The sequence below is a fragment of the Emys orbicularis genome, chromosome 2 (genome assembly GCF_028017835.1).
Source record: "Emys orbicularis isolate rEmyOrb1 chromosome 2, rEmyOrb1.hap1, whole genome shotgun sequence".
NCBI lineage: Eukaryota > Metazoa > Chordata > Testudines > Emydidae > Emys > Emys orbicularis.
The window spans coordinates 80,123,832-80,142,072 of NC_088684.1; the positions used below are offsets into that span (position 1 = coordinate 80,123,832).

An 18,241-nucleotide genomic window follows, 5' to 3' on the forward strand; every position below is an offset into this window, starting at 1 on the left:
CACTGTGCTGACGAGTCTTGCTCTGGGCAGCTCTAATAAACCCAATGTTTAAAGTGGCTTCAGTGACTATAAGCTTGTCTACACTAGGGCTCTCAACGTTGCTAACACCAGAAAGGGGCCTAATGGTTAAAGCCAGCAGGGCTGGGCAGGTGCATCAACCTCCCTATGTACAGCTGTTCTGAATCTCAAAAAGATACTCATTTCGACTGACTTACTGGAGCCCATGTGGTTAAGAGGATCTGGTGTTAACAAGCTCAGTTTAAAAGCATATATTGCTCTCATCAGTTAACCCAACTCATAACTAAATTAGATGTATCTAAGAGTGGCTGTAAACCTATTCTGTGAGTTTCCTTCCCCATCTCAATAGAGCTGCTAGCACAAAATGTATTTTTCATACCTCTACCGCTTTTGCCACAATAATAATGCTTTAAGTGAATGGTGAAATATGCTTTAAATTTTCATTCTTTTAATGTTTACAGGATTCCAAGCTCCCGCACCCAGAGGAGCTTGCCACAGCACCAAAAAATCAGAGTGCTGCTGCTAACCTCAACAAGCGACAGACAACTGTAATCATGGGCACACATTCACAGGAGAAAGCCAGTCCTCTTGGTGAGATAGCCAGCTCCTTGGTGAGCCGATTATCTGAACAGCAGAAGATGACTAAAGCCTCTCTAAAACAACAAGTGAATTTACCACCAGTGATGCGCCCTTTAAATAAAAGTTTAATCAAAGATGACAGATGGAAAAACATAGATGAAGCTCAAGAGAAACGCAGATATTTTCTTTATGACTTCTGTAAAAAATACAGTAGTGAGAACCGGCTCAGAACCCATCTAGTGCGTATGGTATCCAGAATATACGTGGAGGATAGACACAAAATCTTATACTGTGAAGTGCCTAAAGCAGGCTGTTCCAACTGGAAAAGGATTCTGATGGTGCTCAATGGACTTGCCTCTTCGGCATACAGTATTAGCCATGATGCCGTGCACTACGGAAAGCATCTAAAGAAATTGGACAGTTATGACTTAAAAGGGATACAGACACGTTTAAATACCTACACCAAGACCATATTTGTACGTGACCCCATGGAAAGATTGGTGTCTGCATTCAGGGATAAATTTGAACATCCAAACAGCTACTACCACCCAGTGTTTGGAAAGGCAATTATTAAGAAATATAGACTTAATGCACATGAAGAGGCACTGAAAACCGGATCAGGCGTGAAGTTCAAAGAATTTGTACGGTATTTGTTAGATTCCCAGCGCCCAGTAGGAATGGACATACACTGGGAGCAGATTAGTAGACTCTGCTATCCCTGCCTCATCAACTATGATTTCATAGGAAAATTCGAAACTCTAGAGGAAGATGCCAATTACTTTTTGCAATTGATAGGTGCTCCAGCAGAGCTGAAGTTTCCTAATTTCAAAGACAGACATTCCTCCGATGAAAGAACAAATATGGAAGTAGTGAGACAATACTTAAAGGAGCTGTCAGATACAGAGAGACAGTTGACCTATGATTTTTATTACTTGGATTATTTAATGTTTAATTATACAATGCCAATTGTATAGCTCTGAATGATTTTAAAATTCTATCAGACATTTAACAATTTTGGCCTCAAACCAGCAACTGTAATATTACCATACAGCTCTGAGTGGAAGAAATATAACTGCTAAGTGTAATTGTCTTGACTTAGTTGAGATTTTATAAATGAAAGTGACACCAATTGACACAAAATTATAGGAGCAATGCACAAAAGAGACCTATAAACTATCTAATTTGCACTAAAAGGTCTGAAAAAAGCTGCTTTTGAGTATGGATTATATTGTGGAAGCAGTAATCCAGCCAGCTGTTTCATTAGCTCAGCTAATGTTCTTGTAATGGTTGAAAAACATTCAAAATAGCATGGATTTGTGTGTGTGTGTGTCTATATAGGAATAATGTGTCGAGTGTTTTGAATGTATATTTTTTGCTGTCTGTGGCATATTAATAAAAATCATTGGCTAATTCTGTAAGACATATGTAGTGTTATCAGTTGCAGTGATGTACCCATTTGTCACCTACCCACTTTCTTGGCATTTTAATTTTTAAATAGAAATCCATCATGTGATGTACACTATGATCCAAATCCTGAACTTAGTGGCCATCCTCAGTGTCTGGGCAGAATCATAGGGTGGAGGCTGTGGAACATCTGCAGAGGTTTCTGTGGAGGTAACATCAGTGCAATGGCTATTATCCACCTCCACAGACAGTGGTAAATCCTCCAGCCATGCCTCCTGCTAACTGTTGCACGTGAGGTATGGACCCATTATTTCAGGACCATTGGTAACCATGATCACAGTTCAGTAGGAATTGCTCTATTGCAACAGACACTTCCAGCAGAATGCCATTGGTAGTGCTCTGTGTTCTGTTACCTTTTCTCTCCTTTGCTGAGTTTGGGCCATCAAGCAGCAAACCTCAGAAAGATGGAGGATGCAGCATTCTGAAGTGACAGGAAGGGAAATGGCCACTGTAATCCCTGAGGCAGATTTATGGAATTTGAGTACAAAATCCCATCATCCTGGTTATAAAGGAGTGGAACCTGGGGGCAAGAGGGTGGACTGGCCTGTCTGTGATAGATAGAATAAAGCCAGGTATATCTTGAGACTATTGTATTTAACTTTATAACTATTATCTATATCTCTGTGAGCCAGGGATTGTATGCTGGCTGGTTGGGGAGAGTTGTCAAGCTCCACGAGGAACTAAAATCACTGGGGGATGATTAATGCAAAATACCAAGGCTGGTTATGGAGCTACCCAGCCCTTTGAGGCTTGGGCTTCCTGGGGGAAGGGGAAATGACTGGTTTTACCTGGTTTTAGGAGGCTGAGACACAAAGCTTTTTGGAGGTATAACAGACTCGGGGGTTGCCTTTTTGATTCAGTAAATGGACATGGCCTTTTGTTCAAGGGAGCACCCAACCCTGCTGAAGGGTTGGAAAGACTGGGACCTGCCAGGGTCTCCATAGGACAGATGGGGAGTTACTGGTAAAGCATTTAGATTCTGGTTTTGTTTTGTGTGTTTTCATTTTTATCCGTGAATAAACCTACGTGCTACGTGGTCATTGGTAAAAACACTCTAATTGTTCTGAGAGAGAAACTAAAGAGCAGGGGTTGGACATTTGTCAGACCTGCTTGGGATAATCACAGTGAAGTGCCAGGGGGACTGCAGGCTAAAACCTCGGGTCAGAAGGGAGTGGGACATGGGTCTCTGCCCAGAGAAAGGTAAAGGCCTGGGATCTGAGCAGATCACGGAGGTGGGGTTAAAGGTGCAGTTATTCCGAAACTGTGACACTATCATCCCTGATGCAGACAGTTTCTTCTGAAGCATTATGGAATAGATGCTCGGAATGTCCCAGAAGGGGAAGAAAACCCTACATTTTTTGTAGTTTTGAACAATTGCTTCCAGTCTCAGAATATGAGGACTTGTAGAATGAGGAGACCGTTCTACAGGAAACTGTCATAAGTAAGTGACTCCCCCTTCTTCACTATCAGATTTACTGCTTCCCAGGTTCCTTGTGCCAAATGACTGTATGGCCCTGATCTTGCCAAAGGCAGTTGCTGAGGTGAGGAGGTAGGAGAGCTATTTACCCACCACATACATACTTTGAGGAATAGGGGGACCTCAATGCCTTTTTCTACTCTCAACTTTCAGCCTGTGGCAGAGGAGAGGGGAGGCCAGTTCCAACCCCAAAAGTGCTGCTGCCCACAGCTGGTTCCCTCACCAGTAGAACTGTCGAACAGCTGATGAGCACAGGTAAGAGCACCACTCAAGGCAGAGAAGTTCCACACTGAGCCATTAGAGGGTAGAGCCTACCTTCCCCCCTGCTAGCTGCACTTGTAGTAAGGGGAAAGAAGAGTCCACTTCTCACATGACTGGAGCATATGGAAGGAGGAAGAGGACACCTTTCAGCTCTCCTCCCAGCGAGGAGGAGGAAAATACAGCTAGGAAGGGAACAGGCAGCCTGTATTGAGGAGACTGTATGCAAAGGTTGGGGGGAGAGAGAAGAGAGAGTGGGAGAAAAATGTGGAGTGAGGACACCGGGGAGAGGGAACATTTAGTTCTAGGAGGACACAGAGGTACACAATATTCTAGGCATGTGTGCACAGGGAAACATGGCAGCATTGGGTGCACACACCTAGATGCATGCACAATATGGACATATACTTTATTTTACAAATGTAGGACATTGTGGGTCTTTTGGAGGAGAGTACTTGGTACATCTTTGTAGGCAACTTATGGGCAAAAATCACTCCACTGATTTTTTTTTCCTCTTCTTCCCCCACCCCCTCCAAATGTTTTTGGTGGTTGCTACTATGAATCCAGTAAGCCGATGGAACTGTACATGTAAGTAAAGTCATGTATGTGCTTAAGTGTTTCAGGGATCAGGGATTGTGTGTTGAATCCTTTTCCCCCAGATGTAATTGCTGGCCTTTCTTCAAGGGCCTCTGACTATTCCTCCTTGTAGGATTTGGCACCCTGGCCACAGAACTGCCTCGAAAGGTTGTGTCCATTGGGGGCACACAAGTGCGCTCCTGTGAGGATGACCTCAGTGTACTACTCTCTATAAGGGAGTGCACCCCCAACCACCTCAGTTCCTGGACCGCTACCAAAGAGAGCTAACAGAACTCACCCTATTCATGTCTTTAGTGAATAGAACCTTCTCAGCCCCTTTTTTGTACTTCCTTAGTTTAGTGCAAGTATTTAACTAATCCTGAAATTTCCCCCCTTTTTTTCATAAGAACATAAGACCGCCCATACTGGGTCAGACCAATGCTCCATCTAGTCCCGTGTCCTGTCTTCTGACAGTGGCCAATTCTCAAGTGATCCATCCCCTGTTGTCCACTCCCAGCTTCTAGCAGTCCCTTGCCCTGGGAACTTCCTAGTTCCTTCATTAGGGCTATGCCACATCCCAAGCCTCATAAGCATTTCAAGAGGTGCGTCTCTTGTTCTGCTATTATACTACCGTCTGATGCCCACATCCAGAGCCTATTGTACCTGGGTGAATTGCCACAGACTGCACATCATCACCTAGTATGCAGTCTGCAGTGCCTTTAATCCCTGGACCAGAAAGGAAAGAGACACATGAGGCTCCAGGCTCACCTGGCTCAGATGGCTATAGCCCAGTGCTCTGGCAGGTCCATTGCTGGTGTGGAGACCAGCTTCAGTGCCAACATCCTCACCAATCAAACCACAGAATCACCTCTCCACTCCACTTCCACTAAGGGCTCCAGATGAGGATCGCACCAATCCTGGGCAGGAGGCTAGTATCTCAGCCAGTGCTGCTCTGACTGAGAGAATTTCTCCCTGCACAGGGTAACCCTCCTGAGGACCCATATGAGTCATTGTTGAGGGAGAATATAGATGCTTCCTGTCCAAAGTTCAAATTGGGGCATCATCCATCTCCCTGCCTGGTGAGCATAGGCAGCCAGAGGAACTCTTGGGGAGAATGGAAGTACATAAGTAATCCACTTTGACATTTTCTAGATTCAAACTACAAAGAGGCTGGCTCTGTCCCTTAGAAGTGGCTGTCATAATTCAGCCAAGAACACCTGGCTCTCACCTGTCTCATCCCCTCCTGTAGCCAGAAGAGCAGGATATTTAGCAAGGGCCAACAGTTTTTATTCCAGCAGCCACTGGCCAATTTCCCAGTGGTATCTGCAGCACAGGAGAAGTCCAGGGATCTGCAGCCTCTCAATTACCCCCTCAGACAGAAAGAGGCATAAACTTTCTATTAGAAAATCTCAACTTGAGAGACACCTGTTTTCATGTGCTGATCAAAAGATTTGCACCAAATACCTCAGGTTCTGTGTAGGGTCAAAGCACTATCACTTCAAAGTCCTGCAATTAGATCCATCCACCATGCCTCAGGTATTCACCAAGTATCTTGCTGTGGCAGTTGCTCACCCAGACACCCAGGTGTCTTTGTTTACCTGTACTTTGATGACTGGCTGCTAATAGCCAAATCTCCTCAGAACTTGACATGGGCAATTCAATACATGTGCAGTCTCTTCTAATCACTGGATCTCCTAATTAACAGGGTGAAAGCTCCTCTTCATATCACACGAGGATCTCTTTTATCAGCGCACTTCTCCACTTGACCCAAGCCAGGGCTTTTCTCACAGAAGAGACATAACTTGGGATGCAACAAACTCTGACTACACTCAGGGAGCAACCAGAACAGACATTCAATTTCACATAAGACTCTTGGGCCTGATGGTATCCTTCCATATGTCATTCCTTATACTCATCAGTCCATGAGACCATTGAGACACTGGCTTGTAGTACATAGCACTCTTTGGTGTAAGGTACATGCTTGGTCATTTCCCACACAAACAAAAGCCACATTCACTGCTCAGAAACCAAGGTGGGGAAAAAAGTATGTGAACAGAACAAACACAACAATATGCAGAACAGGGAATTGTATGATGAACCCAAAGGATAAGACATTTACCGGAACATGGAATGTAAGAACATTATACCAGGCAGGAGCACTTACGGTAATGATATACAAGTTGAAAAGATATTTGTGGGAAATCATCGGTCTATGTGAAATTAGCTGGGAAGGCAAATAAGAATGCTACCACAATGAACACAGGATATCGATACTGGGAAGAGAAGATGGTGGACACCAGGATGGAGTTGCATTAGTGCTAAAGCCGAAGGCAAGCCAGGTTCTAATGGTATTTAACCTAATGTCTCCTCATATATTGAAGGTGAGATTTAGAATCAAATCTGAATCGTATAAAAATATATGTACCGAACACAGTAGTGCCCAAGGAAAAAAATGATGAATTTTATAGCAATCTACAGAAAGCAATACAAGACGCTTCAAGACAAGACATGTTATTGATGATGGGAGATTTTAATGCAAAAGTAGGATAGGACTGGAATTCCTGTGCCAGAGCAATAGGCAGATTCAGACTGGGTGAAGAAAATGCAAGAGGAGAAAGGCAGAATTTTAGTAGCCTAAGTAACAACCAGGTGATAATGAACACACTACTTCAACAAAGAAAGCTGTGAGCAAGTGTACTTGGATATCACCTGATGGGCAAATGAAGAAAATGATAGGCTCTGTATTTGTGAATCACAGATGGAAATCAAATGTGGTTGTGCAGATCATTTGTGGACGATATTGAATTCGATCATCAATTAGTGCTGACATCAATGAAGTTGGCTACCAGCAATTGAAAATGTGCCAAGAAATAAAATGTATGACAGGGACAAATTGAAAGAGCCAGATATCCGGAAAGAATACAAAGAAGCCGTGCAGAGAAACATCACATCTCTGGTGAAAGAAGAAATGAATGTTGAAAGACATGGAACAATGTAAAAAAATGGGATTATGAGAGAGGCTGGGCTACAAAGCCAAAATGAAGAACCCAAAGTGGATACTGATGGAGTGCTGCAATTGAGTGACAAGCACATGAAGCTGAAGGAAATAAAAAGGAAGACATAAGTCTAAGAGCTAAGTTCAATAGTTTGACTGGAAAGAGAAAATACAGAGAGACAGAAACAACTGGCTATGTGAACTACGTAATGAAGCAGAAGAATACACAAAGACAAATATGGCACGGGCTGTATCGCATGATAAGAAAACTGACTGGGACATACGAGTTGAAGATGTCAGTGGTGAGATACAAGCATGGGCAAATAATTGAGGACAAACAAGAAATGAAGTGATGAAAGAGTATTTTGAAGACATGCAGAACACAGTAAATGAAACGGGCCTGGAGAAGCTTGCCAGTACAAACAAGGGAGAGCAGATGCTGGAATTCTTAGAAGAAGTAAAGACCTCAATGGAAAGTCTGAAAAAGAAAAAGGTGCCAGGAAGTGACAACAATCATGCAGCTTTACAAACAACAGCAAGTGCTGAGCGAATGGGGGAACGTGATAATAGTACCAATCTATAAAAAAGAAGATAAGAGGAATCATCTTATTGAGCATGCCAGGAAAAGCATTCACCAAGACATTGCAGAGGAGAATGAAGAAGTATGGAAGCAGCACTTGCAGAGGAACAGGCCGGATTCAGACAAAGTGCAGTAGATCAGCTATTTGTGATAAGACAGATATTGGAGAAGTACATAGAACACAACTGAACCTGTTTTACAACAACTGTATAGACTTCAAACAGGCATTTGATATCATGTTGCAGAAAGGGTTATGGCAAGTCTTGATAATGTATGGCATCCCTGAGAAATTGATCAAGCTGGATGAGTGCAATGAGAGTAGACAAGAAAATGACGGAATGGTTCAGCATGACCATAGGAGGAGACAAGGATGCAGATTTGTTATCGTCAGATTTGTGCACCTTTGTTTTGAAATCAGTAATGGCTGTAGCGCTCTGAGATGAAACAAGAGGAGTCCTATTATGTGGGAGGAGTGTGCATAAACTTAGACTTACAGATAGTGTTGACCTCATAGTGTGACCAAGGAGGATTTACAGAAAAGAAATGAGAAGGTAAATTGGGAAAGCAGAAAATTTGGACGGAAGATCAGCACAGAGAAGACAAAATCATGGCAATTGGAAGATGAGAGAAAGAGGTAAAGATCAAACTTGGAGACGAAGAACTGGAACAAGTGGAACAAATTGTGCACCTTGGAGGACTAGTATTGAAGATGACACAAAAAGAGGAATCAGAATAGCCGCTATTGCATTCAGAACACTCTGTAAGAGCTGGAAGGCTAAAGTCAAATCAGTATGTGTGAAACAGTTATCGTGCTGATACTGCCGTATGGGCCGGAATGTTGAAGTCTGATGAAAGCCAACAAATAAAAGATTTTGACTGTGAAAATGAACTAGCTGGGGGGACTACTGAGAGTTTGAAGACTTTAAAAAGTAAGAAATGAAGTGATGAGAAAATGGTTAGGGAAAGAAATAACATTGTTATAGGAGATCCAAGAAAGACAACTGAGATGTGTCTTGGACATGGGTCAAGAATGGGCCCAGAAAGGATACCATCACCTCCCAGGCCCTGACCCCCAGAGCCCATAAGAAAAATCAAGGCAGACACAGCCAATGTGGTACCTAGATCTCCCTACACCTGTCTGGAGAACCACCTACCCTCTGCCTCTCTCTCTAAACCTCCTGTGTACACAGCAAGGGAGGAGTTTACATTCTAATCCAGATACATTCCATCTAGCAGTGTGGGGGATATTCTGGTAACTGCAGACTGTTTCTGCTCACAGGGAATCCAGATCATCCCATTGCAATCTAGGAAAAGCTCCACTCTCAAGTGCTACAAATAAAAATGAAGTTGGTTCTCCATGTGGGCCAGTTCAAACAAAACAAAAACAAAGCCTAACCGTATCTCAAGTCAGGGTCCCTGCAATCCAGGCCTACTTATTATACCTGAAATCACAAGGACTAGCCTCAGCTTCCCTCAAGGTGTGTTTAGCTGCCATTTGAGCCCACCGGAGGCATATTAAAGACGGGCCTACATGCTCTGCTTTTAGGTCTCTGAAAACCATTCTTTCTACAAAGGAGCCTCCTCTGTCCTTGGATTTAAACTCGTACTGACCAAACTCATAGGCTCTGTCTTTGAGCCTCTTTGGAAAGTATTTTAGAGCATCTCCCTATAAAGGCAGCCTTCCTTATAGCCATCAATTCCACAAGAAGGGCTAGTGAACTCCACCCACTCGTGGCCACACCACACTATACCATAGCTCATAGGGACAAGGTGACCCTGAGGCCACACCCTAATTTTATGCCCAAGGTGATGTCAGACTTCACCTTATCCAATACATCTCCCTTCTGGAGTTCTCTCTACACCCCCACTTCCACTGCCAGGAAACACCTCTGCACACTCTAGATGTTAAAATGACACTGCTTTTACCTGGAGAAAATCAAACCCTTTTAAAAAACCCAACAGACTATTCATAGTCTATGGGGAAAGATACCAGGGAGAACCTATTTCCAAGCAGAGACAGTCACATTGAATAAAAAGACATATCTTAGGGAACCCTGTAGAGACTGCGGTTCTACAGAGGTATTCCACCAGAGCCATTGCTGCACCTGTAGCGTGTCTGACATATTCCTATTATGCAGATATGCAAAGTAGTAACATGAAATTCAATGCATATTTTTACCAAGTACTGTTCCTTATACTTGGTATCCTACTCTGACACCCAATTTGAAAGAGCACTGCTACAGTTCAAGACCACTTTACCCCCCTTTTATCCAAGGGGCATGGCTTGCTAATTTCCTATGAGTGGGTATGCACACCGGCCTTCAAAAAAGAATGGAAGATTGCTCACAAGGAACTTTTGATCTTCAAGTATTGCCCCTATGCAGATCTACTGGCTAAGTCATATGAAAACTATTAACTGCCTAGGCTTCACTAGGATTTTACCTCTTTAGTTAACTCAAATGCACCTTTTTCCCTAGTGAAGGCAAAACCTCTGCGTTCTACTCTGTTATTTCTCTGTCCTGATGAGTGTTCACTCCCAGTTCAAATCATCTGTGAATTCCTTTGAGGTGCTGTTTAGACCTCTTCCAGATTGTTAAAGATTTTAAATAATAGATGACCCAACACTGATTCCTCTGACACCCTTAACTTTTCTTTTGCCTTTTTGTGGTTTTCTGTATGCGTATCTACCGCAATTTTAACTCTCATACAACATAGTGTTTTTGTGTACTAATGAGTCTCAAAGATTTTGTATGTTTCCACCATGCATGAAAGAGAGATGGGTTTTGATTCCACTAATAAGGTATACAGGCCAAGGATGTGCTTGAGTTTTGTAGAAAATAATTATTTCAGTGGTATAGATAGAATGATAAACTACAAAGTCACTGAATGAGAACCAAACCTTAAACTTGTTCCCACTAAATGAATGATAAAACTTCCATTGTCCTCAGTAGTGCAGGATTGGGGCCTGAAAGTGATTTTGGAAAATATGTATTTATATTTCTGTTGGACAAGCAGCATGGTCTCACATCATGAAAAATAAGATTTCACCAACTAATTCTTATTAGTTAAAAACTGTTTGAATCAAGAGAACATAAGAACATAAGAATGGCCCTACTGGGTCAGACCAAAGGTCCATCTAGCCCAGTATCCTGTCTTTCGACAGTGGCCACTGCCAGGTGCCCCAGAGGGAACGAACAGAACAGGTAAGAGGGGAGAGATGGTGTTAAAAAGTGTTGAACTTGTGCTAATGAGAGCAAAAATGAACAAAGAGCACTGATTAATGGGCACACATCATCTCCCTGGATTTCGCAAGTCTAATACATTTTGCATCTACGATTTGCGGTGGGAGGGTACAAGCTAAGTGTGTATGCACAAAACCATATTTGTTTTAGTTGCACTGTTATTCAATCGCACTTGTGAAAGTAATTTAACTTCAGTGTGTGCTCAACGTCAGATGTCATAGCCCCTAACTGCACTTAAAATTCATTTTTTGAAAATCTAATCCTGACTGTTATAAGGAAAAGGCTCTCCCCGGTCCTCTTCAGCAACCTGAGGGATTAGGATGATCTCAGTAGCAGACTCTAGATTGTACTTTGCCTCATTAACCACATTTTGAAACTCACCATCCTGCTTTGCCAGGAATTAAGTTACATGATTTAAAATTAACATAAGAGTTTAGTATAATTGAATTGGGACTGTGATATTTGACTTGTGGGATTACAATAGATAAAGGACTAATTTGCAGATAACCTCTATTTTTAAAAGTAAATTTTAAAAGGTCACAGGGAGTCTGGGTTGTAAATCAGCTGATGTTTAGAAAGATCAGTAAGCAAAATCATAAATTGAAGGTCGTCCAATATAATCTATATAAAAACCCACCAATGTTTGTTGTACTCAAAATTATATGACGTGTTTTTGGCTGACGTACGAAAATGCACATTGCAGTATAGTAGGCAATAGTATCTTTAGGCCTACTATAAGGATCAACTGCAATAAGCAATGCCTGTCCTGGGAGCTACGTTAAGGTATCCACATGTCTTCCAGTTCAATTTTTGTTTGACCTTTTAAGCTTACTGTGCTATGTAAGTAATATTTGGTCACTTGATACAGGTTTTGCTGTAATAATACGTAGTAGTGTTGTACGACCTTTGTTCTGAGGATCTCAAAATGTTTTTCAGACATAAGTCAGTTAAGTGTCACACCACTTAGGCACAGAGAAGTTGAACAGCTTGGCAAAAGCATTATAATGAGTCAGTAGAAGTGCTGGAATGGAACCTACGTGTTCCAATGTTCATTCTGTTCTAATCACTAGACTGCACTGCCTCCCTCCTGGAACAAACAGCTAACAGTTATTTACTTTAGGCAAAATGAGGAAAGTAAAAATTTCCTATACTTCCCTTTTTTTAAGGCATCAAAATTAATACTTCAAATCAAATTAAAATACACTGATTTGTATGTCCATAAAAACTAGAGGCCAATTTAAAAAAAAAAATTTACACCAAAGCACTCACTGGGAGAACTTCCCCAAAAGACCAAACTTACTGGAGCTATTTGGGCCCCATATATTAGTGTTAGGTGGCTGCTTTTAACTTGGAAATCACCAATTTAATTTTAAATGTAGTGAAAATTACAAAATTACACGTTTACAAAATTGGAGAGGAAGTTATCTTAATAGAACTCCAAGAAACTGTGTGTGTGTGTGTGTGTGTGTGTGTGTGTGTGTGTGTGTGTGTGTGTGTGTAACACTTATATATAGGTTTGGGAGGGTTATATTTTTATTGGTAAATGTCAGTAAACATCGATTTCACTGTACACACAAATTAATGAACAAATATTTCCATTGACAACAATCTAAATACACAGATAGACAAAGTAAGAAAAATGCTTCTTGAGAACTTAGTAGAGTAAAAATCTAATGATTTAGAGTAGACTTTCGTATTCAGCTTGTTACAAATGAACTAGTGAATGATGAGTAAAAACAGATATCATTTGTTGATTTAAGGATATTTACTTTGTATATTTTGACATGTGCTGTTGACAATTTGTGTGAATGATTTAAAAAGCTTTAACTTTTTGAATCTGTCTACTGTCATTAAATAATTAACTGTGTCCCCCCCTGCATAATTTCCCACAACTGTGAGTTCCATGATTTATTTTGCATTATGTAAAAGAGTACATCAGACTTCTATTTATTGCCTTTGAATTTCATTGGGCTTTCGTACTCAGGTACGCAACCTTGCTTCATATCTTATTCTGAAGATGTCAGAGAAAATTGAGGACTTTTCAGTTATGTTCAAATAATTCACTGAATTGTTTCAGCTCCATTTTGTGCAGTTGTTAGTCTCAAGAATCAGAGCTTCTGTTTCAGCTCTGTGTCAAAACACCGAGAATTATTAAGGTTTCACCAAGCACTGACCTGAAATAAAACTACAGCCAAGTTGTCTAACCTGGAGGAATGGTCCCATTACACTGTTCCAGCCATTTAATCCAACATAAAGTAGCTGGAATAGGAGAGACAATCTTGTCCTAATTTTTATTATGATCATTAGACTAATTCATTTCATTTCAATATAATATCCCAAAATAAAATGATACTCAGCTGTACTGTTCTACAGACCTAAGCTTTGAGTGCACTGAAGCCCACCCATGTAGCTACACTCATTGGGGATGTCACGGGGCAGCGACTCACCCTGCAGCGCCTCCTGCTGGTTGTCCAGGGAATTAGCGTTTCCAGCCTCCAGAGAACCCTCTGCAGGCCGGTGTCCCGCTTGCCACTGGGCCCGAGTCCCTCCTGGACCTCGGTGCCCTTTTCAGGCCGGGGTGCTGCCGCCTGGCAGTATCCCCACAGATTTAGGTCTCCCCTCCCCAGCGAACCCCGACCCTCTATCCTCACCTCAGTCTATGGCCACTGCCAGTCAGCACCTAGCCCCCGTTCCCTGGGGCAGACTGCAGTGTAAGTGCCACTCATCACCGGCAAGGGGGGTTTGGATCTGCTGCCTTGGCCTACCCTGGGCTGCACCTCTGCAACCCCAGTACCCTTCCTGGCCTTTCATCAAAGGCCTGCAGCCTGGGGGTTTTCCAGGCTGGAGCTCCCCCAGCTCCTCTAGCCTTCCCCCAGCCCTGCTCCACTCTAGGTACTTTGCTCTGTTCCCAAGCAGCCAGAGAGAGACTCCTCTCGGCTCCTGGCTTCACTGGCTTTGATAGGGCCAGCTGCAGTCTGATTGGGGCGTGGCCCAGCTGCGGCTGCTTCCCCAATCAGCGAGCCTTTAGCTCGCAACCCCAGCCCTCTTCCAGGGCTGGCTTCAAGCCCTTTCAGGGCAGGAGCGGGTGACCACCCCGCTACAGGGAACTACTGGAAAACTGCAGAACATATTGAAATATTATCCTGGGTACTTTTCACTCTTAGAAAGTGATTACGATAATGATTAGAAGGAGGGGAAATTGTCACCTGCATTTCAAAAATAAAGAGAAAATCCCACGTCGGCTACCATAACTTTTCTTCTGTAATAGCCCTCGATCACTCCCTTTTATCTTTGCATTTTCATCTTCTTCCTTTCTCATGTCCCTTACATTTACAAATGTCTCCCATGCCAATTTGTCTTTCAATTTCCTCCTCAAACACATACTTCTTCCACAAAGCCTTGCTTTCAGCATTGCTCGCTCCCCAAGATCTGCTGTGCTGCACATTGGAAACATCATCCAGAGAGTTTGTATCTGAACAGTACTGTGTGTCAGAACTAGGGCCCAGATTTACAAAGGTATGTAGGCACATAAAGAGGGAGGTGGGATTCACAAAAGTGCCTGGCTGAGATTTACAAAAGCCGCATAAGAGGGTAGGCACCTAACGCCCATTGAGCACAGGAACAGGGCCCATCTCCTCAAAGGTATTTAGGCACATAACCTACTCACATACTTTTGTAAAATCCAAAAGGCACCTATTGGCATTTTTCAGCACCTAAATAACTATGTAAATATGGTGCAAGGGTGCCTATTCTGCAATGTTTCCAGTACAGGTGCAGAGATCCACTTACATAGAGTTCTGGGCAGCTCTGGGCAGCCCTGTAAGCTGCTAGAGAGCGGGACCGTGAGTTCTTCCACATTTTCACAGTGCCAAGCACACTGACGGACTCAATATATATATTTTTTTAAAACTCAGGTTTTCCTGCCACTCAAATTGGTCGTCGCCGCTATCAAGTCACAAATGACTGACTGTCCTTACCCTGAGTGAATGGGAACTATTCTTAAAAAGTTGCAAATGTCTATGTACCCACTGTAACTGCAGCCAAATAACACGAACCTGACGAACTGGACTTGGTGTTCTGAGCACATGTGACAAAAGCATTTAAGATTATTTTAGGGTTGCATTATCTTAGAGATGCATACCAGCATATATAAATCAGGAGGAGGATCTCCTGTATGCCTCTAAAGTTCCTCGTGACACTCACAAGCCTTTTGAAGACACCAATGACATATCAAGGTATGAATTTGGTGCATATGTTGTTAGTATTCATTCATGTTCATCCGAAAGACTTGACCCAGTGATCAATGGAAGTGAGCTGACTTTAGGGAATTCATAAGAGTACATTCATTTGGGAGCTCACAAAATATTAAAGCCAGTTCTCCAAGTCTCTCTCTTCTGGAAAGGCCATTTTGCATCTTGTTTCCCAAGTAGTTCCTTCTTGTCAGCATTCTTCTGCTGCTAACATTTCTCCTTCTTCCCCACCCAGCTTCCTACTATCTTAGATCCTTATCCAAAATGGCTTGCAGAGCAGAACTTTCAGATGTCCATTTGAAGAAGGTGCTGCAGCAAATGAGAGAAATACATTAGGCAGTCCCATCTCTAGCCATAGATGATAAAACCAGTCACCGGGTGACATTTGAAAACTGTTTTAAAATGGACTATAGCAGCACATTGAGACATTACTGTTAAAAATATCAGCACAAGAAATATGTTCTTTTTCTCAAGCTAATTACTTAGCTACAAAAGATTGGATCCAGATAGATTAGCATTCAACCTGTGAAACAATTTCTCTTTATATAAAAATAAACATACACACATTGTCAATTTTTTTAAAGACTACGAGGGGAAACAAAATTCTAACCCGTTTAGAAAACCAATTTCTGCTCATACAACTGAACTCACCCCTCTCTTGCCAATTCACTCATTCTCATGTGTCTGTGTGTATAGATTTTACATATACACACACCCAACATATATGATTAAGATCTGTGATATGGGCTTGGGGATTTAGCCACATGTATCCATTCAATGGGTGTTGTGGCTAAATTCTGTAGTTGGCTTTGAAAATCTCTATTATATATATTTTAGACATACATATTAAAATAGGCACCATTTTATCTGTATGCTCTTTGCACTTACAGAGATTAGAATAATTAGATATAATGAAGAGAGAGTGGTGTATACATGTTGTATGTATGTAACATATATTGTGTGTTTTATCAGCATGAGTTGCATAGAGAAAGTAAATAAGGAAGTGTTATTTACTCCTTCTCATAATACAAGAACAAGGGGACACCAAATGAAATTAATAGGTAGCAGGTTTAAAACAAACACAAAAAAGTATTTTTTCACGCAACGCACTGTCAACCTCTGGAACTCCTTGCCAGAGGATGTTGTGAAGACCAATACTATAACAGGGTTCAAAAGGGAGCTAGATAAATTCATGGAAGATAGGTCCATCAATGGCTATTAGCCAGGATGGGCAGGAATGGTGTCCCTAGCCTCTGTTTGCCAGAAACTGGGATTGGGTGTCAGGGGATGGATCACTTGATGATAACCTGTCTGTTCATTCCCTTTGGGGCACCTGCCATTGGCTACTGTCAGAGGACAGGATACTGGGCTTGATGGACCTTTGGTCTGACCCAGTATGGCCATTCTTCTGTTCTTATGAGTCTCACATGTTTTGAAGCCACCTGTGAGTTAGTCCAGTCATCCCAAATGAATCCGGGTTGTAGTACAGGAATTTCAAGTTTGCATCATTAGTGGCCTTCTTTTTCGGTTGTCCAGGTTGAGGTGATATAGGGGAAGTGTTGGGGCCAATACTAAGGATGTGTGAAGTGTGAAGTCATAACTAATGCCCTGGTCACTCTGGTCATCTTATGTCTACAAATGGAAACTGTCCCCTTTTCCATTGACTTTTGCCATTTTTCTAAAAAGAGGGAGGTAGGAATAGAGAGGGTAGCAGATAGCCCCTAGTGAGACGCAGGGAGGCTCAATTGCAGCTGGAGGAGATGACACATTCTAAGGAATGGTGCCTCTCGAATCAACATGTCATAAGATTGGCTCTGGGAAGCACTCTCAGCTCCCGGGGCAGGGGAGGGTAATGACTCTTACAAGCTCCCTTGTATGGAAGGCAGGGCAAAACAGCAACGTTTATAAAATCTGTTAGACAAAATTAGTCCCTCTCCCACCCACTGCTATTGCAAACCCCTCTCACAAATCTTCTCAGCTGCTGTCTTCAGACTATTTGCTATAATGTGAACAGATCCTTTTGTACACACAAACTCCACTGACTTAATGGGAGTTTTGGGTGGGCAAAGAAAGGCAGGATAAGGCCCACATTTTGTTTCCCATCTTCTCTTCATTAAAAAAGTTAATAGAGAATAAGGCCCAAATTTGGGTGTCTAAGATTAGGCTCCTAAATCAGCACCTAAAATAAATGGCTCGTTTTCACAGCTGCTGAAAATTCCCTGCTACTGCCATTGAAATCAGTAGGAAGTGCTCAGCAGGGCTGCCGAGAGCGGGTTCGGGCCCCGGTGAAAAAAATTTTTCGGGCCCCCCAGCAAAGGCGGACTGGCTAAACAGGGCCAACGAGATGGGGGAGAAGCCGGGCCCCGGGCCCCCTTCCGGACCGCCAGGCCCTGGTAATTTGTCTAACCTCCCCCTCTCCCCCCCCGTTGGCCCTGGTGCTCAGCACCTTTGAAAATCAGCCCACTTCTACTGGATTTTGGAGCCTGAATTTAGGCATCCAGCTTTAAAAATGCTGGCAAAGTTCTTTTAAAAAACCAAATGCAACCACTATCCCTCATTTGTTCTTTTGTGACGGGGCGTAGAAACATCCTTCAAGGCAATGTTTAAGGCTATCTTAAAAGCCTTAAGCCACTTCCTTTATTAACAAGCTGATTAAAAAAGGGGGAGAGAAACTTTCATGACACCCCGAGGCTTCTCTTTATCATTTTCAGGACATCTCTTCTTTATGAGCATAGATGCATTCCTCTAGTTTATTCTAATCTGCCAAAGGAAAACAAGCTGTCCCAGTGACAGCTTTTTTTA

The 18,241-nt window shown here is 42.5% G+C and overlaps 1 protein-coding gene across 1 annotated transcript in view; it reads left to right on the forward strand.

The window, feature by feature from the left end:
- Nucleotides 1-1,571, forward strand: part of CHST9 (carbohydrate sulfotransferase 9) — a 113,045-nt gene extending 111,474 nt beyond the window's left edge. The window contains exon 3 of the mRNA XM_065399985.1: nt 480-1,571. Coding sequence (XP_065256057.1) covers nt 480-1,571 — 1,092 coding nt within the window. The remainder of the gene's footprint in view (nt 1-479) is intronic.
- Nucleotides 1,572-18,241: the final 16,670 nt, after the last annotated feature.